The following is a 25,727-nucleotide window of genomic DNA, read 5'->3' on the forward strand; positions in this document are numbered from 1 at the left end:
TGTTTACAAACTTAAATTCAATCGTAGTTTCTTGTATTTTTTGGTTTACTTGTCACTTTAGTTGTTCTGGTATTTATTCTGTAATTGGCCTTTTGCACTTTAATTTCATTTGGGCACTTGCTTGCCCAGAAACTGTGCCAATTTCCAGCTGCTTGTCCCACTCCCGCTGTTTCCCTGTTCACCACCTTCCCACCTCCCATCCAGCCCCTCACACCTCCCAGGACTACTTATGGAGGCCCGTGGGCAGTCGCACTAAGTGGGCACACAGGCACGTCAAAGGCAAGCTCTTCTGCACCCGCCCGTGCCCAGCGGCAGGAACTCTGGCCCTCTGTACTCCCACAGGTACTCTGCCGTGGACCTTCTGGCCCTGGACCCAAGAAACAACAACAGCTGTTGCTCTGTATCACAGCAATCCACAGAGGGTCCTTTCACCTGCCTCCACTGGCATTTCACCCCCACACCTGTGCCCGCCAATGCCATGCCAGCTCCGGAGACGAAGTCTCCCTTGGAATATCTCAGCTGCCTCCTGATCAATGCCAGATCTCTCTGCCAACACGCCACCAAAGTCTGGGACATCATATCCTCCCTCAACCCTGACATGGCCTTCATCACAGAGACCTGGCTCACACCCGCATCGGCCCCAGACATTGCCACAGCAACAGCCATCGCTACAATGTGAAACATCGCAAATACACCAACGGAGGCGGCATTGCCATTGTTCACAAGGAATCAATCACCTGCACAATCTCTGACGACTAAACCATGCCAATCTTGGAACACATGAATTTCCAGCTCTGCACTGACTATAATGCCACCATCAGAGGCACCCTCAAGTACAAACTGCCAGGACCACGGACCGCCCTCAGCGACACCATCATGGAATTCATCACCCCGCTTGCCATTGAATCCGAACACTATGTCTTCTTGTGAGACCTCAACTTCTAGCAAGACAACCCCACTGACACCAACTACACCAACCTCCTGGAAAGACTGGACAACACAGACTCATGCAGCTGTTAACTGACCCCACACTCAAAGCAGGACACATGCTGCACCCCATCTTCACATCCAGCAACGGAATCAGATACAGTCCCACCTCAGAACTCACCTGGTTGGATTACTCCATTGTACATTTCACCATTGCTAGACACGCCCGCACCACCTCAAAAACACCACATCTACCCCTTTCACAGCTAGTCCAAGGTCACTTAGCAACAATGGACCGATGCATCCAGCACCTCAAAGCCCAAAGACACCGCCAACGTGGATCAAACAATACAGACGTTCAACCTGCACCGGCAAGTCACCCCAACCGGTCCAAACAGGATATCTAAATGCAGGTGAAAAAAACTTGAAAGAAGATGGCACATCAGCATGAACCACACCAACTAAGCCAATTTAAAATCAGCCCTCAGCAACTACTACCACCAGATCAAAGCCCTAAAAAGAAAGCTCTGACCCATGGGATCAAGACCAGTGCCAAGCAAGCCAAGGAACTCTTCACCATTGTCAGAGAGTTCACCTGCCCGTTAGCCACAGAAAACTTCATACGCACCTCACAGAAACTCTGTAGCACCCAAGATAGTTACCATCTACAAAAACTTTGATCCCCAACCCTCCATCCTTCTCATCAACCACTACCTCTGACCACCCGCTCACCACATGGGAACAACACGGCACACCAAACACAACCACTCTTATGAACTCGATCACCTCAGGAGCACCCACTGACCCCTGCCCCCACCAACTTTCCAACCTCAGATGGGACTAGAGCAGCCATCAACTCACCACCATTGTCAATGCCTCGATAGCCACTGTCACATTTCCTGATGCATGCAAGCACTCAGAGGTCAGACCCCAGCGATCTCCAGATCCCCATCTCACTGCTCCCTTTCCCCGCCAAAGTCCTGGAGAAGGTCAACAACATTCAACTCACTTAACACCTAGAAAGAAACAACCTTCTGGACCCTTCCCAGTCAGGTTTTAGAGCCAACCACTGCACAGAGACCGCCCTGATCGCCACAACAGATGACATCCATACCATCCTCGAAAGAGGAAACTCAGCCATTCTGATCCTTCTTGACCTCTCCGCATCCTCTGACACCTTCTTCCACCACACACTTATCAACCGCCTACGCCAGACTGGTATCACAGATGATGCACTCAGATGGATGGCATCCTTTCACTTGGGACGCACCCAGAGAGTCCACCCTCCCTTCACATCACAAGCCAAGCACACCATTTGCGGCATCCCACAAGGTTCATCCCTCAACCCAACAGTCTTTAACATTTACATGTCTCCACTCGCAGACATCCGCTTATCACACAACATCAACATAATCTCCTTCGCCAATTACATTCAGCTCATCCTCCAACTCTTAGCCGACGCACATCAGCGAAGACCAACTTCCACAACTGCATGAAGAACATCTTATCCTGGATGAAGGACATCTGCCGGAAGCTCAACATGGACAAAACTGAAGTTCTGATCTTCGGCAGACAAACCGGACTCTGTATCAGTTCCAGCGGAACTCAAACTCGCCCCCACATCGAAAGACCATGCCCGCACCCACGGCATCATCCTCGTCAGTGAACTCACCATGAGACGTCAGGTCAACACTATCTCAGCCTGCTTTCAAATGCTCCAAGTGCTTGGTAACATTTTCAAGTGGATCCCCATCAAGATGATGACCCAGGCACTCATCACGAGCTGACCGGATCACGACAATGCACTCTATGGTGGCACCACCACCAAACTCATGCAAAGACTTCAGACAATCTAAAACACAGCTGCCAGACTCACTCTCAACCTGCCCAAAAGAACCCACTCACCAAGCACCTGAAAGACCTCCACTGGCTCCCGGTTCAGAAGAGATGCCACTTCTAGATCCTGATCCACGCCTACTAAGCCCTCCATTACCTAGGACCCACCTACATGAACCACTGCCTGTACTTCCACCAACACATCAAGAACCTCCACTCCGCACACCTTGCCCTCGCACAGACCCCTAGCATACGCAGCTGTCAAAGCCTGGAACACCCTCCACTCCTCACTGCACCCTCTCTGACTCACTTCAGGAAGGGGCTCAAGACCTAACTCTTTGACTGAGACCCACAGGAAGTGCCTGGATACCCTCTCAGGTGATCAGCTGCGCTCTACAGTTCTGATTGATTAATTGATTGATTAGCATCAATTTTGCACCAAAATACAGAAATAAACAACAGAAATGTGACAGATCAACCTTTGCCAAGGCCCTTCCACTATGAAGTGAATGTCTCCATTAGTGTCTTATGCATAGTCGCAAGTAAGTAAGTAAGTAAAATGTTTATAAAGTGCACAAATGATGCGGCGTCTTGGCGCTAGAGAGAGCATGACATATATTTTCCTGGCACAGCGACGGAGCTTGTTTTGTGGGAAATAGCCAAATCTTAATCATGTTCGGCTGCAGCCTGTTATTAGTTGGCAGCTTGTTCCAGAGTTTGGCAGCTCGCTGAGATAGGCTTTTCCCTCCCCATCTGGCTTTGTGGACTACGGGGACCTGAACTAGGCCAGTGTTGGCTGATTTGAGATTCCTTCACAGGGAATACCACAGAAACAGTTTCTGCATATCCATGGCTCCCTCGCTATAGAGTGCCTTGTGTACTAGGCAGAGTGACTTAAATTGTACACGCTGTTGGATCGGAAGCCAGTGGAACTCCCTGATGCTAGCGGAGATGGAATGATATTTGGGAATATTTAGTAATAGTCGAGCTGCGGCATTCTGCACTGACTGCAATTTAGCCATCTGATACTTGTCAATGACCAAGAACAGCGCATTGCCGTAGTCTATTTTAGAGAGGATTAATGCACCTATTACCGTTTTCCTAAGATCCTATGGGATGAAAGGCAGGATCTTACATAAGATCTTCAATAGAAAAAAACAGGAGGACATCAGGCGATTGATCTGTCCTGCAAAGTTTAAAAGGTTGTCGTATATCACTCCCAGATTCCTCGCCTTAGTTGACAGAGAGGGGCAGTTGCCTGCCTCAGTTGGCCACCATGCTTGATTCCATACATGGTTATCTAGCCACATGTTGGCAAAGCATTATTGTGTGGATAACCAGGTGGCACAATTGGGCCAGAAGTTTTGAAACACATTTCTGCAAACACAAATACACTTACCCAACCTCCTGAAAAACCTTAATGCCACTACATAATCTATGCAAGCATATCCCGTCACGAGTACGACTAGACAAAAAGATAAAGGTCCAGAAGAAGTAAAAGTACTCATTACAAAACACAGGTCACCACAGCAGGGGAAAAACTACTGCATTCCTTCTGAAGGTGAATGGGCTACAGTGAATCCATAATAGTTTCAAGCTGCAAAACTATTGTCCTTATGCTGTGTATAATCATTCCTGGATTCGCATACCATATGCATAAATTATGTGTGTGCTCCCACCAATCCTGGAGCTGCTCTCAGCTGAGAGCAGCTTCAGGATTAGTCAGGATTTGTGTTCCACTGGGCTAGAAGGGAAGTCCTACCCTTTCCTGCTTGTGGACATCACCTTAGACTGGGAGAGCAGTGCAGCACCGGGAAGGAGCATCATTTGTGGTGAGTAGAGCACATCACTCCCCCCCCCGCCCCATATTTATGTATTGCCAGCAGGCGCAGCCCGTGTAGGTAAGAGCGGTAGGGGGAATTCGAAATGCGATGACGAGGGAAATGTAAATGAAAGAAAATCATGGTTTCTTTTTTTGTAAATGCAAGTTTCCCTCATTGTTGTTTGTCGAAACCCCCCCATCCCACCCTCATACTCCATTACTCTTACCTGCACTGGCCGCGTCTGATTGGCAGCCTCCACTGTGGCAGAATAATGCACACAATACAAATCAAGAATAGCTTCAAGCTGGAAAAACTCTTGTTCCAGGTATGTTCATCTTTCCTTTTTCTCTTTAAGTTTTAAATAAAAATATTGTGTTTTCCCTGGGAAATGCTGACTAAGGTGGTGCTTAGGAGTGCCTTGTAAAATTCCAACACCCATGCAAACTGCTTTTTGCACGGTACTGGAATTATGGACATGAGGGGTTTCTCATCTGATAAATTTTGGCAGATCAAACCTACCGAAATTTACTGGGTAAAAAGTGCCCAGTAAGCACTTGGATATGCGAATTTTAGTTCGGTAAGCACTAAAACCTACATGTTGTTCCCCATTTTCAGGACAAACCTCTTAATTGTTGTTATGTTTCCCACATCCCATAAATAACAAACCCTTGATATTTTAATGTATCTGCTGCGATAAGTAATCACAAAATTACGACAAATTCGTAATTGAGGCCTGAAAGTCGAATTAAAGTTCCTTTACATTCCATCTCCTATCAACCGAGGATAGTGCAACATTCAGTGGCGTCCTCAATCATGGAATCCTGTTGCAGTTTTACGTCTACTCTTCTTAATTGTTTACCTGTGGTTATTTCGTAAGCAGTGATAATACATTCTGTGTTTTTGCAGGACTTACCAGTGGGCACTTCCATAGGATCCCTGACTGCCACAGATGCCGACCGCGACACAATATATTATGAGTTGGTGGCAACCACCTCAGTAAGTCTCATTTTGAGTTAACAATTCTTGTACCTACTTACAAGTATGCAAGGGAGATATTTGTCCGTCCTTTCAACAGAAAATGTCGCTGGCTTTTTTACGTGTGGCCTAGATGATTAATGTCTGTTCGTGTGTTATCATATGTTAGCAGTAGTTTATTGCAGTATTGTGGTGTGATTTCTGCGCGGAACTGGTTCTCTAAAGCTGCCCACTAAGGTGCATCTGAGATGCAGAAAAATCTATCGAGAGGAGCATTCTATATACCCACACAGTGCCCTGGTTGGCTCTATAAATAATGCCTTGCTTGATTACTCCTATTTCAACATGTGTCACTGCTATCAGCCAGTGCTACATTTAATTAATAAAAGTGCCAGGACCCATGGTATTCTAATGCAGCCAGCACCGCCCACAGCTGCTGCCACTGGTGCGAATGGCAGCACCAGCCTTACCCACTAAACATCACCCTTAAACAAGTTGGACCTCAATTGTTGGGATGGCCTGGGAGTGAGGTTTTATTATTTTGTAATACATTGAATTGCTAAACACTCTTGAGGCGCAAACATTTAAAAAAAAATAATAATAAAGGCCGGTGCTGAAGACCAGCAAAAATGAAGCACTGCTTTCAGCCTCCTTATCAATGTGCTGTCTGCTTTTGTCATGATTGCTTTTATCAATAATTGCGTCTGCCTCATTCAGTGTAATGTCTCATGTCATAGTACGCAGGCCTAAATGTGAGTTGTTGCTTTTGGAATTCAAACAAGGGAAATGCACTTGTCCCATAATAGGATGTGCTATTTGCAATCTGAGTTTTTAGTAATGGATATCAGCTTAGGTTTAGCTACCTGGCTCAGTGCATAGAGGGAAACATTGTTATTTAAGTTCTGCAGTTAACTAGGATAATAGTAGGATGCAAACAGCCGACCTGATGTTTCATTTTACAACATAGGTTTTCATAAAGCCATACTGTTGAACGTAAGTAAGTTTCCCAGCACAGATGGATTGAACGATGTATTTACTTGAAGAATACAACAGGACAAATACAGGGAGCGGTCCCAAGATACCAAATAACTGCCGCATCGTCTCTCGACCATTCTCCTCTTTCTCTCCACAGAATGTACAACCCAACATTACACATTCCACAAGAACACAAGTGGCATGAGCCAGAGAACACAACCCCAGAACCTGAATCCCAAGATACAACACATCACCCTTTTTCCAACCTATTTCAACAGGGTTATAACAAAAAAAACGAAGGGGGAAAGAAACAACAGGGATCAAAAATAAAAGAAAACAAATTTATAGGATATGAACATGCCAACATGAGAATTCTGCACGGAAATAACAGCATATCTACCTAAGAGAAAATGCTTTTGTGTTACAAAGAGTGAAAATATCTTCACAAATGCATAGCCTAAAATAGAACAATCCTGTGTTCAAAAGAGAATAATATCCCTGCATCTTCCAAGTATCTTATATATACGTTTCCTTAGTGAAACAAGTTGTTCTATTTGTTACAGATTAGCCTGGGCAAACTCACGCCCCTTCACTTTCACCAAACGTGCACCATTTCACCATTGTCCATTAAAAAGTTTCACAGCACATCCATTTTTATCAACCTCCTCGCCTGCCAAGGCACACCTAACCTCACTTTTCCTTTAACAACTCTGGATTAAGGTAGCTTCACAGGCACCCAATCTCCCTTCTCAATCAATGTGTTGGTTCCTTTAATCTCACCATACCTTTCTTTTCTCTTTTTCTGACTTTTCCAAATATTGCTTTGGATCTTGCCAACGTCTGGATTAAACCCACCACTGGATGTCACCCTCGATAAACTGTTAAACCATGCTATCCCTCAAAAGATCTTGTGTGGGTCTTTCTCTCAGAGCCATAAATGGTGAAATGTCTGTCACACTGTGAGGTGTATTGCTGTAAGACCACAACATAGCACGAACAGCATCCCTCACATCAACACCATAAATTCCTGCTCCCCTGACACATTCTCTTACTATCTTAAGTAATCAAGTGAGAGAATGTACACTTGTAACTACGCGACCGTAGGTTGGATTGAATCACCCTCATAAACGCTATGTAAATTGTGCGTTGTATATAATTTTTCCACCCCACATATGCGTTACGGCATTATCATTGGTTGTCCAAATAGGTGCTGTATGCCTGCCTCAATCCGAGGCAACCTCTGGTCTAGGTAGTAGTGTCCAGAGATAAAAAGGCACCCCCATGAGAGAAAGTGAAAGTGAGTTAGAAAATAGTGACTTAAAAGCAAAACTTCACCACAGGTAAATACAAATGGTGAGGTTTTGTTATTAAAAAAGGGTGGGTATAACTGGAGATCATGTTACTAGATCTCTTTATAACACTTAGTTGACAGAGTCGACATGTTTCTGCTCCATTCCGCCCAGCCGGGTCTACGGAGCATTCGTCAGGAAAAACAAAAAAATCACAAACAACATGTCAATTACTTACACAACTTGTGAAGTACTCAGTAATGTTAATTTAAACACTCTATTTTGGCTTGCTTCAGTTTCCTGGAAATAAAGTAAAAACAAAAGAAACAATACAAACTTATCTGGGGGTGCAGATTCAGCATAGTATTAATATCTCCAATCGAGATATTTTAAGTGTGCCTATACTCTGCACTATATTCAGAAGGGTAGTCCCAGTAAAGGCCACCAGAGTCTGCGCTACACTTCGACATAAAATAAGTTCATTGTAAATGGACACACGGATCTCATTGTCTTACTGGGTACTTTTCGTGTGCAAAGTAAGGAGGTCTCGATATGCTGTACCCAATAGTTATAACCCGTGCTGTTCAGATGGTTACATGGCAGCCTTCTGTGTATATCAAAAATAACTAAGTGTGTGGCTAATATTGCACGCTGGTTCAAATAGTTGTTAATAAAGTTTGTTGATACCCCACTGTTATTATTTGTTAAGCAATGGTTCGTCACATTCTCGTGTGTAAAGTATCTTTGTATATTGTACCCAAAGGTTAAAACTCTATCCTATTGAGGCGGCTTGTTATTATCCAAGCGTGTTACAAAAAGAGAAAAAGTATCACATGTCTAGTAAGTATTACGTGTTTGTTCGAGTCATTACGGCTGGAGTGCATAGCAGCCGCGTTGTTATTATATGCTGAAAACATGCATTAAAAGCTAAGCGCTCTAAATTGCGCAATCTCGTTTACCATTATTAACTCTCTACTCTCCGTCAAGATGATAGCGCGGGTGAAAGGAACGCGTAAAGGTTTACCTTGATTCTGGAAACCTCGCGCTTCAACAGGGTGCATTAGGACTCCCTGGTCCTGAGCTGGTAAAGATGGAACAATTGAGATAAGATTGACATTAGTCTTACCGTTCAGTGGAGACAAACAGTGTTCACTCGCGTAGGGCGCCATTCTTACCCGCACGAGGAGGAGTCTCCGTGTCTAGTGCTGGCTCTGCCCCTGGACATCGGAGACTCACTTCCTCTTCCCATTTAAGACGTAATAATAGAAAGAGGACTTCTTCATTAGAGATATTATCAAAGCAAGAAAGCTTTATCTGTATTTTGCCGCGAACACAATTATTAATATTTTTATTTTTGCCTTATGTCTCAAAAAATGGTAGAGTTACCTCTTTTTATGTTAACATGATGGAATGAATAAGTGTTATTAGACGTTCGTAAAAAACGTTCAAGGTGATATGGCTGAAGGAAATGTACTTCAATTGCGGGTTATCCAATACAGGAACATTACGCGTTCTGTTGTATCTTCAGAGCAAAAGCGCTTAATCTGTATATTGCCACAATAACAATGTTAATTTTTAGGGTAAGAGAAGTTGCCTTTTTTTATTATGTCAACCAGGTGGGATGAATATTGACAGACGTTCTTAACAAAAGTTCATGGTAATATGGCTTAAGCGATTTTACTGTGATTGTAGACTATCACGCTCTCATTTGGTAAATAGCGGTTGACTAGACTGAGGAATTGAACACTGGGGACAAAAAAAGGGGGGTGTCAAGTGTGACCTAGATCCATACTGCAGAAAATCTTATGTCTAGTGACCAGTGGGTGTCAAGGGTCACTTGGCTTTCATCTGTTTATGTTGATGTGTAAGTGTATCGAACTGACTATTGTCCCAAACAGGCTTTCATCTGTTATTATGTTGATGTGTAAGTGTATCGAACTGGCTATTGTCCCAAACAGTCTCAGCTTCTATGCAAATTAGTGCCAAGGTATATTATCATTTAATCCTGTCAGATGTGTCTGCAGACGGTTCACCCATCTTTGCTCTTTTTCGAACAGTATTCTCTCGGCATTCGTGGTTTTGTCAGTGAGCATTTACAGTATTGTCCATCTCAAGTCTTCCACATTGTGGCCAACCTCGATGAAATGGGAGCATAATTTTGTGGTGTTTTTCTTTAACTGGATATTACTTTTATGTTATCCAATTCTCGTTTTTATTTTCTGCAAGTCATCCCTATATACTTTTTGTCACATAGGCACCATATCATATAGACACCATTTCTATGATGATTCATGAAGCAGAAATGAATACTTGGATTTCCAAGAAAGAAGCGGATTATTTAACATCAAAAGAACCCAAATACCGTTCTTTTATCGGCTCCCGAAGACTCATAAGAACAAATCTCCACCACCAGGACGTCCGATAGTCTCGGGAATTGGTTCTGTATTAGAACCACTGTCCAAATTTGCTGATGAATATTTAAAACCACTGGTACAAAAAACTCCCACCTACTTAAAAGACACCCGTGATCTCCTAACCCAATTATCTGGAAAAACCTTTGATTCTGATACCATGCTACTTGTAGATCTAGATGTAGAGTCCCTCTACACTAGCCTCCCACAAAAGGAAACCTTACAAATGCTGGAAGACCTATTATTTATGGAGGACTGGACCCACCAAACCCCAAGATATTTTGTGCTGGAGTGCTGCCGTCTAGCGATGATGGAAAACTATTTTGAATATAATGGAGATCTTTTCTTGCAATGCCATGGAACTTCCATGGGCAGTGCATTTGCCCCTTCAGTAGCGGGCCTTTACGTGAGCCATTTTGAGAGTCATTTCGTACTCAATAACATCAATCCTTTCGTTTCCAGTATTTTATACTGGAAACGCTATATAGACGACATCCTAATGATCTGGCAAACTGATAAGGACCTTGACTTATTTATTGACTGGCTCAATGGGAGAGATAAGTGGCTGAAGTTCACATTCACATCAAACAATAAACAACTGGATTTCCTTCATTTAACAATCTTTATTGAAGGAGGCAAGATGGAGACAAAAACCTACACTAAACCCACAGCAAAAAACAGCCTCTTATCCTACAAAAGCTATCACCCGAAACCTTTACGGGACAACTTGCCTTATAGTCAATTTTTGAGGCTAAAGAGAAATTGCAGCACAGAAAGTGATTACAGACGGCAAGCACAAGAACTGAGTTTTAAACTGAAAAACAGGGACTATACACCAGCAACAATATCTAAGTGTCGTATGAGAGCAAAACACCAGCCGCAAGAATGTCTCCTTCAATCACACACTAAAGAACCTATTCCTGCTCTAGTGACGTGCGTCACTACATACTGCCCTGCGACATATGAAATACAGAAATTGGTCAATAAAAATTGGCGCATTCTCGCTACAGGCAAATTCAGCTGGCCCAAACCCAGATTTGCGAAAAAACGGACGAAAAACGTCAAGGACCTGCTAGTTCACACAAGACCAGTGAAGAAAAATAAACCTGTACAAACAAGAAATACGAACTTGATGCCGGTCACTGGCCATTATCCGTGTGGCACCTGCATAGCATGCAAACTTACTACAATGTCAAAATCCCTACAACTTACAGAATCTTTAAATTGGACACAACGGCAACATACTAATTGTAATTCCACTCACGTAGTCTATATGATATGGTGCCCATGTGACAAAAAGTATATAGGGATGACTTGCAGAAAAATAAAAACGAGAATTGGAGAACATAAAAGTAATATCAAGTTAAAGAAAAACACCACAAAATTATGCTCTCATTTCATCGAGGTTGGCCACAATGTGGAAGACTTGAGATGGACAATATTGGAAATGCTCACTGACAAAACCACGAATGCCGAGAGAATACTGTTCGAAAAAGAGCAAAGATGGGTGAACCGCCTGCAGACACATCTGACAGGATTAAATGATAATATACCTTGGCACCAATTTGCATAGAAGCTGAGACTGTTTGGGACAATAGCCAGTTCGATACACTTACACATCAACATAAACAGATGAAAGCCAAGTGACCCTTGACACCCACTGGTCACTAGACATAAGATTTTCTGCAGTATGGATCTAGGTCACACTTGACCCCCCCTTTTTTTGTCCCCAGTGTTCAATTCCTCAGTCTAGTCAACCGCTATTTACCAAATGAGAGCGTGATAGTCTACAATCACAGTAAAATCACTTAAGCCATATTACCCTGAACTTTTGTTAAGAACGTCTGTCAATATTCATCCCACCTGGTTGACATAATAAAAAAAAGGCAACTTCTCTTACCCTAAAAATTAACATTGTTATTGTGGCAATATGCAGATTAAGTGCTTTTGCTCTGAAGATACCGCAGAACACGTAATGTTCCTGTACTGGATAACCCGCAATTGAAGTACATTTCCTTCCGCCATATCACCTTGAACGTTTTTTACGAACGTCTGTTAACACTTATTCATTCCATCATGTTAACATAAATAGAGGTAACTCTACCATTTTTTGAGACATAAGGCAAAAATAAAAATATTAATAATTGTGCTCGCGGCATAATACAGAAAAAGCTTTCTTGCTTTGATAATATCTCTAATGACGAAGTCCTCTTTCTATTTTTACGTTTTAAATGGGAAGAGGAAGTGAGTCTCCGACGTCCGGGGCAGAGCCAGCACTAGACGCGGAGACTCCTCCTCGTGCGGGTAAGAATGGCGCCCTACGCGAGTGAACACTGTTTGTCTCCACTGAACGGTAAGACTAATGTCAATCTTATCTCGATTGTTCCATCTTTACCAGCTCTGGACCAGGGAGTCCTAATGCACCCTGTTGAAGCGCGAGGTTTCCAGAATCAAGGTAAACCTTTACGGGTTCCTTTAACCTGCGCTATCATCTTGACGGAGAGTAGAGAGTTAATAAGTGTAAACGAGATTGCGCAATTTAGAGCGCTTAGCTTTTAATGCATGTTTTCAGCATATAATAACAACGCGGCAGCTATGCACTCCAGCCGCAATGACTCGAACAAACGCGTAATACTTACTAGACATGTGGTACTTTTTCTCTTTTTGTAACACGCTTGGATAATAACAAGCCGCCTCAGTAGGATAGAGTTTTAACCTTTGGGTACAATATACAAAGATACTTTACACAGGAGAATGTGACGAACCATTACTTAACAAACAATAACAGTGGGGTATTAACAAACTTTATTACCAACTATTTGAACCAGCGTGCAATATTAGCCACACACTTAGTTATTTTTGATATACACAGCAGGCTGCCATGTAACCATCTGAACAGCACGGGTTATAACTATTGGGTACAGCACATAGAGACCTCCTTACTTTACACACGAAAAGTACCCAGTAAGACAATGAGAACAGTGTGTCCATTTACAATGAACTTATTTTATCTCGAAGTGTAGCGCAGACTCTGGTGGCCTTTACTGGGACTACCCTTCTGAATATAGTGCAAAGTATAGGCAACTTTAAAATATCTCGATTGGAGATTTTAATACTGTGCTGAATCTGCACCCCCAGATAAGTTTGTATTGTTTCTTTTGTTTTTGCTTTATTTCCAGGAAACTGAAGCAAGCCAAAATAGAGTGTTTAAATTAAGACTACTGAGTACTTCACAAGTTGTGTAAGTAATTGACCTGTTGTTTGTGTTTTTTTGTTTGTCCTGACGAATGCTCCGTAGATCCGGCTGGGCGGAATGGAGCAGAAACATGTCGACTCTGTCAACTAAATGTTATAAAGAGATCTATTAACACTATTCTCCAGTTATACCCACCCTTTTTTAATAACAAAACCTCACCATTTTTATTAAAGTTTACCTGTGGTGAAGTTTTGCTTTTAAGTCACGATTTTCTAACTCACTTTCACCTTCTCTCATGGGGGTGCCTTTTTATCTCTGGACACTAATACCTAGACCAGAGGTTGCCTCGGATTGAGGCAGGCATACAGTACCTATTTGAACACCCAATGATAATTCCGTAACGCATATGTGGGGCGGAAAAACGATATACACCGCACAATTTACATAGCGTTTATGAGGGTGATTCAATCCAACCTACAGTCGCGTAGTTACAAGTGTCCATTCTCCCACTTGATTACTTAAGATATTAAGATTGGGGAACTGAATGGACCAGAATTCCTACTCCCTACCTGTTGATTACATTCCCTTACTATCCTGTAGGCGCTCTCAATTTGATCAGTGGTCTGGGGATGATGATAAACTACATCTCTTGTGCTTATTCCCTGTTCCATCTAAAAAGGAGGCTTCCATCTCTGATGAAATACATTGCACACCATTATCAGAAATCAACTCAGCAGGAAGACCTTCCCGTGGCAAAGACATCAGTGAGAAACATAACCACATTTTCATTGTTTTAGTTCCCGAATGAACTTCACTTCAAGCCACTTTGGTAAGTGATCAATCAAAATAACGACAAAACATTGAGCAGAGGGTAAAACATGAAAAAGGTTCCACAAAATCTATGCTCACCCTTTCCCACACCCTTTGAGGACTCTCAGGAACAATCATGGGCGGGGTAACACATTTCACACCTTTATCATTGTTCACACAAGTCACACATTTAGCAACCCAATTCTCCACTTCTCTGTGCAACCCTGGCCACCAATAGATTTCTCCTATTCTTTTATTTGTTATAATCATGCCCAAATGACGTTCATGACTTACATTCAACAGCCTATCTCTAATTCATTCTGGAGGAATCATGTTATGCTTCCTGAACAATAATCCAGCACTTTACCAAACGCTTGAAGTCCCACAAGAAGATTTCCCTCTCTTGGCAAATTTTCCCTGATATACTGCACAAGTTTATACAACAATACATCTTGATTAAGAGCACACTTCTAATTAAGGGCACACTTCCAATCCCCTCCACTGACATATTTGAGTCCAGCTAAAACATATTTACAGCCAAACATTCCACATGTAGTTGATCATCAATTTTCCCTTCATGATCTTCTCCTGAAACCGGGAAAGACAGTTGACCTTCATATTTCTCCCTCCTGGTATACACTTAAGGGAAAAATTATACTCAAGCAGTTTCACACTTTGTCTCACAAGTCTAACAGTAGTTTTGGCAGAATGAACATTAAATCCATTTAAAATCGATATTAATGGTTTATGATCTGACCGAAAAATGAGCTTTGTACTCCAAACATATGTCTAAAAGACTCGACAGCTCAGAAACATGCAAACGTCTTACACTTAATGACAGAATACTGTCTTTCCAGGGTCTGAGAGTATGAGAGATAAGCGGAATGGTGCATTCATTACTCCCCCTGCCTTGTGACACCACAGCTCCAAGCCCAACACCACTTGCATTAACAGTTACAATCAAGCATTCTCCCAGTGTGGACAGACTGACTAGGGATGCATTCAATAGTCTTCCTTTATTTCTTGAAATGCGAGCTCTTGTGCCCTTCCCCACACACATTTGGTGTTCTTCTTCAAGAAAGCAAGAAGAGGCCCAGCTTTTTTGGCAAAGGTTTGAACACATTTGACATAGTCACACTTTCCTAAAAAAGCCTTGGGTTGCTCCCTGTAAATTGTAACCAACACTTCCTCAAGAGCTTTCATTAACCCTGCAGGTGAACAACGACATGGCCCAAATACTCCACCTCATGCACTCGGAAGATCACACTTATCCTTGATGAGTTTTAATCCTTTCTCCCCCTAAGCAGCTAAAACATAACCCAACCTTGTCAAATTCTCTTCATATTCTTTACCACAAACCCCAAAAAATCCTGAAGGATAAGTACAGCCTTAATCCCTTTAAATACATCACACATTACTTTTTGGAATATTGCAGCAGCACAAGCAGCCCAAATGGCATTTTACAGAATTGGAAAACACCAGTAGGTGTAACGAATGTAGTAAGTGGTCTATATTTATCTGTTAACACTACCTGATGGTATGCAGATCTCAAGTCAAGTTTAGAAAATACACTTGCACCTGCTAGAGTACACATAATTTCTTTAATTTTGGGTAACGGATGCCCATCTAACCAATTGGTCTGATTTAAACTTCTACTGTAACTGCACATCCTCAGCTCATTATTCTTTTTGTGAGCCACAACTTTGGGCGACAGCCACAGAGACCATTCCATAGGCTCGAGCACACCCTCCTTACACAATTAATTCAATAAATCATCCAGACCTTGCCTCACACTCAATGGCACATCACACACTTTGTGTTTCACAGTAACACTCCCCTCCTTTCACTTAATATCATCTTTGAAATCCTTTAACATTCCCAGTTCTTCACTAAAGACAATATTATGTCTCTTTAATAGAGATTGCAAATCATCCACTTTCTCATGAGTCTGGCATTCAGCAACAGTCAGAATAAGGTGTATGCGACCCGGCTCGAGAACAATTCCCAAACAACCCCAATGGTGCCAACCTAAAATATCCGGCCCACAGTGCAAGACATAAACTTTCCCTTGTACCTCTCGGTCTTTGAAATTGATTACAGTTTTAAAATATCCCACCAGATTAATCTTAATGTCATTATTTCCTTGAGGAGTGACATTAAGCGGCCACAGCATTTCTTTAATATTCTTGTTGAGGAAAATATCTCTGGTTATGATCATAATTTTGGACCCATAATCTTTTAACAAAGGAATCAGCACATCTCCAAAGTTTGAATTGTTCTACCAGATCTTTTGATTTGGGTACACCATTTTCATGTCCCATCACACATGACAATAAATTATTCATATCATCCAATTTTTTCTGGTCACTCTCCTCACACACCAAATTCAATTTACTATTTTTTGTATTCATCCGACACACTGTAGTAAAATGACCAGCAACTGGAAATCAACAAGGAAATCAGCCATAAAAGCCTCATGTTTTTGTCAAGAACCATAAGGCTCTGTAATAAACTGCCATCACAAGGGATAATAAATGTTCCTCTTATTTGACGACCAAGAAGATGGTTCAAGAGTAGTTTCCAAATTAAAATTAATTTCATCTGACTGGCTTTTAAAAATCTAGAGACTTTGGGGGGGATTTACTAAGATTTTGTGCCATGTTTGCATCACAAAAGTGACACAAATTGGCGCAAAATCTTTTAGCCCAATTTACTTTCCAGCACTAAACGTATTTAGTGCTAAAAATAATGGAAAGTAATGGCTGCTTTGCATTACTTTGTGCCATGGGGGCGTACCAAAGGTGGAGCACGGGCATTCCCATGCAACCACCCGAGGTTTATCACGCTAAACTTAATTTACTAAATAAATTAGATTGGGTTTAGCGTGAGAAAACTGCACCCTTTTCAAATAGATGCATGGAAGGAGAAATGCTTTAATTTCTCCTTCCTTTTCCAACTTTGCATACGTGCTGCACTGTGCAGCACCCATATAAAGTGGGAAAAGCTTTGCATCATGTCTGGGCATTGTATTTTGTACAGGAAGGTTGCCCTTCCTGTACAAAACCTATGCTAAACTAATGCACACACCGTAGCACTATGGCGCTAAGGTGTGTGCATGGTGCACGGCCGCTGAAATCAGCGCCGGCGCAAGGGAAAGGGGAGGAGAGAGCAATATCTCTGAAGGTATGGTGCTCTCATGCTCCCTCCCTGTTGCACAAGGCAGCGCTACCTCGCAGGGGTCTGCACTGCTTTGCGTGACTCTTTGGTAAATCTCCCTCTTTCTGTACCACTACTAGGAAACACTGATTGCAGGAATTAATCCAACAAATCTTAAAAGTGATCAAACATAAGCTCACTGCAAAGCTTTCACTCAAGTTTTTAAAGTAATTAATGAACTAATTGGACAGTTACAATGCTGTATTTATTAGCTCTCCCAATTTACTTCTGCAAAGGCATGACATATTGTCTGTTAGTTTAATACTTTAGCCTTGATCTGAAATTATTAAAACCTTTTTGTTTGGAGTTTTTGATCAGGATCACATCTTGTGATTTTTACTCTTTTTTAAGTAACTCCCAGCGTTCACTGCATAAAAGTATAATGACCGTCAAAACATTTAAAAAAAATGCTTCATTCACTGAAAAGACAACAGTTAATGCAAAGAGTAAATGAAGGGCAGCAAAAAATCTGTCCGTATTGCTTCACAAAATAGTTTACCCTCAATTCCTACATTTTACTCACTATTAAGTGACCCAGAAATATACTCATCAACCACAACTCATAATAAATTCTGTATGAAGATCCAATTAACCGAGTAAAATATCATATATTAAAAAAATGAAAATGGCATCAGTACAGAACTGTTATTATCACCGGTGATCAATAATAAGCACCCAGTTATAGACAAAATTCTGATTGTACAAACTTTGATTGATAAATATGTAGTTTCAGAATCACAAATTCTCTTGACTTCTCGAGGTCATTCAACAGAGTGGACAGGCAGCTCTGGGAAGGAATTTGCCTTGCTTTTTATCCCTTTGAATCTGCTACGGTTGATCATAGCACTAGTCACCCATGACCCCGACACCGCCAGAACCAACCTACACGAAGGGATGAAAGACGTAGCCGAGTGGATGACGAACAGCCGCCTGAAACTGAACTCAGATAAGACGGAAGTCCTCATCCTGGGATCAGCACCCTCCGCCTGGGACGACTCCTGGTGGCCCCCTGTCCTCGGCAGCGCACCCAAACCAACGGACCACGCACGAAACCTGGGCTTCATCCTGGAGTCCTCCCGCTCGATGACCAGACAAGTCAACGCTGTCTCCTCGTCATGCTTCAACATCCTACGCATGCTCCGGAAGATCTTCCGGTGGATCCCCACCGAAACCAGGAAGACGGTCACCCAGGCCCTCGTCACCTGCCGACTGGACTACGGGAACACCCTTTACGCCAGAACCACAGCCAAACTCCAGAAAAGACTCCAGCGCATTCAGAACGCCTCAGCACGACTCATCATGGATATCCCCTGACACAGCCACATCTCCGGACACCTGAGAGACCTGCACTGGCTCCCCGTCAACAAGAGAATCACGTTCCGACTCCTCACCCACGCACACAAAGCTCTCCACAACCAAGGCCCCAGACACCTCAACGATCGCCTGACCTTCTACACTCCCACTCGCCAACTTCGATCGACCAGCCACGCCCTCGCCGCCATTCCCCGCATCCGACGAGCCACAACGGGAGGAAGATCCTTCTCCTACCTGGCTGCCAAGACGTGGAACTCCCTCCCCATCCACCTCCGCCTGACCCAAGACCACCTCTCCTTCAGGAAGCAACTCAAGACCTGGCTGTTCGAGCAGTAGAGGACCCCCCTCCCGAAGCGCCTTGAGACCCTCCCGGTGAGTAGCGCGCTATATAAATGCTTGGTTGATATATTCCTCAACATGGTGTAGAGTCTTGATGGGAAGGAACAAAGCCTTAGCACCTAAAATCCAAACAAGGACTGGCCTGAAACAGGGTTGTATATTAGCTCCACTTCTATTGTCTCTTTTCCTTTATGACTTACCTACCCAATTTGGAAATATTAAGAAATTTCGACGAAACATTGCATCTTATGATTTTCATGTATTGATGTATGCAGATGATGTGGTCATTTTTGATCTGACCCCAATAGAACTTCAACACAATTTGAATATATAAATGCATATGCCAAAAATAACTTTTTAAAATTAACGATTCCAAAACTAAAACTAAAGTTTTGGCCTTTAATGGAAGAAAGCACTGCCTTCCCTTCCATTGGAATCTCGGTGAAGTCAGACTAGAGTTGGTAAAAGCATACCCTTATCAGTGCAGTGTTTTCTCTCAGAACTAAGACAACAAACAACATTTTTCACATCTAAGGAACACGTCTATGAAAGATTTGTGGCATCTAAGAAGGACTAGACATTTACAACGAATATTATGTTCATTTTAGGAGAACTAGAATCTAAAAAAGAATATGTGCAGTCATGGACCCTTGTACAAATCAGATTTTTAAAACAATGTAATTCCAAGATTAAGGTATTCTTGAGATATTGCCTGCTGTATGAATTTAAGATTGTTTAAAGATCTCCGAAACATCGTAGACCATAAGCAACTACAAAAGTATTTATTGTTTACTGTGGCACATATTGTAAAGAGAATAATACTCATGCTCAGATTAGGTATTTTACGATTGAATGGACATTGGTCTAATTCTAAAAATGCTGCCAGTTTATGTGACCTCTGCCACAGAGGGACGTAATATTTAAAACACACATTTTATATTTGCCCAGCAATTGCAGTACTATGAAAACCTTACTGAATCCCTTGCTAAATGTAATATAATGAGAGTTGATGAACTGATTAATAAAGTAATTTAGTAATGTTTCCAATGAATGAGTTTTACAACAATTACAAGAACAATTGCCAGCAAAAGAAGTGGTGAAACCTTATAGAGAAAGCAGGAGAAAATGGACAAGGAATAAATGTCATGAAAAAATGCCCAAGACGTATAGATTCAAAATAAATGCCACAGGTGAGTCTTTCTTCAAATACAAACAAATCCATGGTATTAACAATACAGCCTACAGAATAGCCAAGGATCAAACATTGTGTACCAGAATTTAAGATCTTTTATCCACCTAAAAAAGAAAACATTCTGCCCAGTACTGTTAATGGAATTAACCATGAAAACCTGTCATTCTTGCCTCTACCAAGTAAATCTCTTTACAACTTTCTTTGCACCTCACCAATTATTTAACTTACGGATCTTTTTTTCAATGATATTACAGCCCATTAAACAGACACAGATTCTATGTTTGTTTCATACTCCTCCACAGCTGCAATCCCTATCCTCATCAGAAATAAAGTTGGTTTACTTTCTGAAAAATAAGACATATCCATTGAGAGAGTTGAACTCTGGTCAAATTTAGTACCAGCAATAATTTTAAGCAGCAGCGATCTTCTCCACAAAAGGGGATTTGGCATGTGTCCTATTCAAGAACAATTCTTAGTAGTTAACCCAGAATCATTTACTTCAAGAGGAATAAATTCTACAAGGTGTAGTGTAAAACTAAGCCATACAGGCAACTCACAAGTAATCACAAACTCAAGTGGTCATCCAAGTGCCTGGAACCATCCAAGAAAGAGAAATCTTGGTCATGGCTATTAGGAAAGCTAAACAAAAATAAGTTGAACAAGGAATCCAAGTTTTTAACAAGATATTCCTCCTGCTCTCTTAGAATCTAGCAGGTCTACAAAAAGAAAAAAACAATAATATAGTAATCTTAAGAGCATCTCTTATTTGCCTGCAGGAAACATTTTTCTTTGGATAATTATTATTTAATAAAAGGTTCTGTGCTTAGTTTCAACAGAGGCCATGCAAAAAGGGGTTTGCCATACTAGTATCAATAGATTATATTACAAACTGTAAGATTCGATCTAATAAAATTGTTGAAGCGGAAATCTTTTCAGAAATCAGTTCTCCATCTGTTCAATGTATATGTCCCTCCAGTTCAGCAAAATAACTCCATATTAATCAGTATATTTCAATTCATTGAAACTATAGTCGAAAATGAATCAAACTCACAGATTTTAATAGTAGGCGACTTCAATGCAACACTACTTTGAGCCACTATAGAAACATTGAACTAGAAGATGCATGGAATATCCCTGAATCACTGTTCCCAAGAAATCATTAAGATGACAAACGTGGCAGGCAATTATTTGAGTTTCTTTAAATAATTGGTTGAGTCATAATCAGTGGAAGATCCAATCAGATATACCTGCCAGCCGACTAAAATATGCACTGTAGGATCCTCAATAATTACCTATATAATTTCAAGTTACAAATTATTTAGTCTAATCTCAGATGTAAATAATTTATATCTCAATTATAGTGATCTTGCAATTTTCTAATTCACCATTGTCTTTTTGTTACAAAATGCTAAAAATTGGTCCTCGGGGATCAGCTGTGGCCAGATTGTTATTGACTCCAAACACGGACGACTGCATTGGAACAATATTAATATAATCATATTCAATGCAATGACTGCAGCAAGTTTGGACCTGACAAAGGTTACTGGTTTTAATATAATAACTGAGTATGAGAGCCACATATCGATGGCAACAAAGGTGGTGGAAAGAACAAAACTACAAAAAAGAATAGAAAGTATTATAAAAGATGCGATAGATCCTAAATTATCAGTGGAAATAAATAGGCTCACAGGGTAGATTACATCGCCAAGTTACATGCAGAAAATATGTCTGAACCCAGTGAAGAAATGAATGCTGATTCCTCTTCATCTCAAAATCACTGATCAGCAGAGATCTTCCCATACATCTAAACAAATAGTTAAACATATAAAAAGAACCAAACACTCTAAAGTCATGGGCCCAAATCAAGTTCCAGTGCTAGTGCTGAAAAGCGATCCAAAGGCACGTGGGAAATTCTTAGTTCCCTTATACCCGTTTTGCTATAAAACTGTTGTCCTGCCTAGCTCCTAGACTGTGAGTATTTTGATACCATTGTTTAAAAACAGCTCAAATCCTAGTAACTTCAAACATATTGCTCTACCTGATACAACAGAAAAGATCTTCACGAAAAGCGTATTGGAACATTTGGAAGACAGGGCATACTAGAAATAAATAATTCCATGCGACCAGACAGATTAATAACCAAAATAACCAGTAATGGACAATATTGCTATTGTACAAACATTAATTGATAAATATATTGTTTTTAATTCCCAAATTATTTGTACTGCATGTCTAGATTTTTCTACAACTTTTTATTGAGCAGATAGACTCTCCGACCTAGAAAACTCTGAACCTATTCAGACTGCTAATTGCACTGCATACTTCAACATGGTGCGGAGTATTGATCAGAAGGAACAAAGGTTTAACATCAGAAATAAAAACTGGGAGTGGTTTAAAACAGAGGTGTCTATTAGCAACATTGTTGTTCTATCTGTTTTATTACAATCTACCATCTCAATGTAATCAAGTTAAAAACTATCCCATAAGACTAGGTTCTGAAATACTATACCTGCTGATGTATGCGGACGATGTTGTCATATTTGAACCAACTCCGGTAAGGCTGCAGCGCACTTAAAAGCAATGCACGCCTATGCTGAAAAACATTTCCTTAAAATGAACACTTCTAAAACCAGGGCATTAGCATTTAAGGGCAGGAAACAATACAAATTATATTGCTGGTCCTTAGGTGATGATAAATTAGAAAATGTTTAGTCATATACCTATGATGGTAGAACCTTCTATCAAACTCGCAATGGCAAACAGGACTTTAAACAAATTAGGAGATAGGCAGTAGCCTATTCTGGTACTTTGAATACGTCTCATAAGTAAAATCTCCTGGGTAAATGCATGTAATGTCTTCTCGCTGGGGAAAAGACATTTCATACAATATATTGTAGTACTTCAGTAGTACTATAAGTGCTAACATCTGTTATGAAGTAAATAGCAGATAAAAGTCTTTATTTACTGTGACAGGCAGGGTGGGTAAAGGAGTAATCAAACTATTACTGTCATGTAATCGTCATTACACTGATCCAGTGTCCTTCACGGCACAGTCCTATTTTCTGTCCCTCCCTCTCTCCATTTTTTCTTTATCATTAAATACGCCTTAGTGGTTTAGCAGGAGGAGGTAAAAGGGGAAGTGGTTATTCATGAGCGAAGAGAGGAAGTTTTCATATAAATAGAAAAGTAAATACTAAAATTTTGTGAAATAAACTGTCTGAAGAGGGTGGTGGGGACGCATATAATAAGGACTGTGACTAGGTTACTGTTAAGTGATAGACGGTGCTCAAGTTACCAGGGCTGACTTTCAAGTTCTGCAGACAGGTGACTCGTTAAATTTACGTTACCAATCTTACAGGTGCAATCCACTAGAAATCTAAAACATGAATTGCCCTTGTATTCCTTAGGGTATAAATTAGATCTATAGTTTGAGTACAAAGAAGTAAGAATGGCACGTGCTAGGTAGGTGTAAATTCAGAGAGGAGGGAATGTGAGAGCTCAGTAATTGTTCTGAAACAGTGTTTTTAAATTACATCTATCAAGGAATGTTCTATGTGCTTCAGAGCACAATTAAAGCTGCTTGAGAACCATTTAACTTATAGGACACATAAAGCAATGTAATCAGTGGGTCTTTGAAACTGATTTGCCAGCACTATTTAATAAGCATTGATGTGTGATGGTACTGTAGAGTCACAGCAGGAATATGTTCACATAAATAAGGCTATACACCAAGGTCCAAATGGGTTTCTCATATACCAAACCTAAATTAGGTTCGTTGCAAAAATAGGGCTGTGTCTATCAGTATTCAGTGGTACAGCTAAAAATTCCATGGGCCCAATGGAAATAAGGAAAGTGATCCTACCAGACTGTCCTGGTCTGGTTGCAAAATAATATGTATAGTTCGGGTACAATGGAATCCCCTTTCCCCTGGGCCCTGACTCCACTGCACCTCCTGCATCATAGCTATGCCTCTGTTATCATTGCCACATATAGCCCCACAGGACATATTGAGCTTTGACTTTTTATCCAACTACACATTGCATCTTCTGTTAACATTGTATGGTTTAAAAATTGCTAACAAGGCACATGCAGTTTGATATACAGCTAGGACTGACTGAAAGTATCACACATGACATGTACCCATATGCGAAGTATGCATGAACACCATAAGATTAAGATTCATGGAGCAGTCTTTAGTTGTGCTGATAGAGGGAGAGCTCTAGTTGGGTGAGGCGGTGTAGCCCAGTAAAAAAGTCTGCTTTAATGAAACGGGTGTGCATCACAGTTGCATAAACCCCATGCACATGCCTTATAGGCTAAACTAATTGACCTCACTAATCATCAAAGTAAAACTGTCCAGCAATTCTACCCCCATAACATTACCTTTTAATTGCTTCCCTGCCCCCAGCTCCAAATGGTAACGCATTTAAACCAAAGGTTATCCTTGCACACCATGGCTATTTCACAGCTCCCCCTGATCCTCACACCTCCTGCCATCCCTTGAGCTGTTCCACCGGACCAGTAATGAGTCCAGCCATTAATGCATCCTCAACCTGAAGTTTTAACATCGCCATCCAGAAACAAACCTTAAATCCTGAAGTAGTTTGTCTCCCCCACTCTCAGCCCCTCCTTTCTCCATCCCCCAACACTTCACTCTCATCAAAGTCACCAATGTGTTGCTAAACTCCATCAGATAAAGCTCCTCCATGCCCATAACGAACAAATGTACCTGTCAGCGCTAAAATACAGCTTCTCCTCAAAAGAAATATCTGAGTCTCACACCAATCAATGCCCTCCACCTTTCAAAAATTTCCCATTTTTCTGTTAACTTTCTGCCTTGCTGCATCAATTGCTGACTGTATAAAGGCGCCCTGCCACTCTCTCCTTAGTATGAACTCAGTCCAAACAATGGTAGACCCTACCCGCAATTCTTTTACCTCCCTGAGACCTCTCTTCATTTGCTTCAACAAAGCCAAACTTTTCAATTTTCCTGCACCCTTTCCTCCTAAATGAATGATCAAACCATCTGGCCAACCTCTATCTTTAAACAAATTCACTAACAATGGCCATAGCTCCTTCAGATTCATGCCCACTAGCCCACCGGCATCTCTGCACTCTGGATTTATGAAATCCTTTATCAAATCCTAACTGTCTTCCGAACTGCCCCAATCCACCTGCTTCACTGCCCACTTTACAAATGAATGGCCACAGATCGGCACTGAATTGCAGACCATTGACACAACCTAAAAGAAACAACCAGCTATGTTACTACTCTGTTACTGTGATTTGCAGACTAACATATCACCTATAGCAGTCTGATCTCCATCTGCCCAAGCTCCTAATGACTTCTCCTGGCCCACCCCCATTATTAACTTTATTCACTAATTCAATGGGAGTACCAGATTATTTTGCTGGCTACTGCAA

General features: G+C 41.4%; 1 protein-coding gene across 4 annotated transcripts in view; it reads left to right on the plus strand.

Moving 5' to 3' along the window:
* The window catches only part of CDHR5 (cadherin related family member 5), a 392,579-nt gene that overhangs the window by 168,300 nt on the left and 198,552 nt on the right, over positions 1 to 25,727 (plus strand). For all 4 annotated transcript variants that reach the window (XM_078682818.1, XM_078682819.1, XM_078682820.1 and 1 more), the window contains exon 5: positions 5,493 to 5,582. In XM_078682818.1, the coding sequence (XP_078538944.1) occupies positions 5,493 to 5,582 (90 nt within the window). The remainder of the gene's footprint in view (positions 1 to 5,492; positions 5,583 to 25,727) is intronic.

Source organism: Lissotriton helveticus, chromosome 3_1, assembly GCF_964261635.1.
Source record: "Lissotriton helveticus chromosome 3_1, aLisHel1.1, whole genome shotgun sequence".
NCBI classification, from domain to species: Eukaryota; Metazoa; Chordata; class Amphibia; order Caudata; family Salamandridae; genus Lissotriton; species Lissotriton helveticus.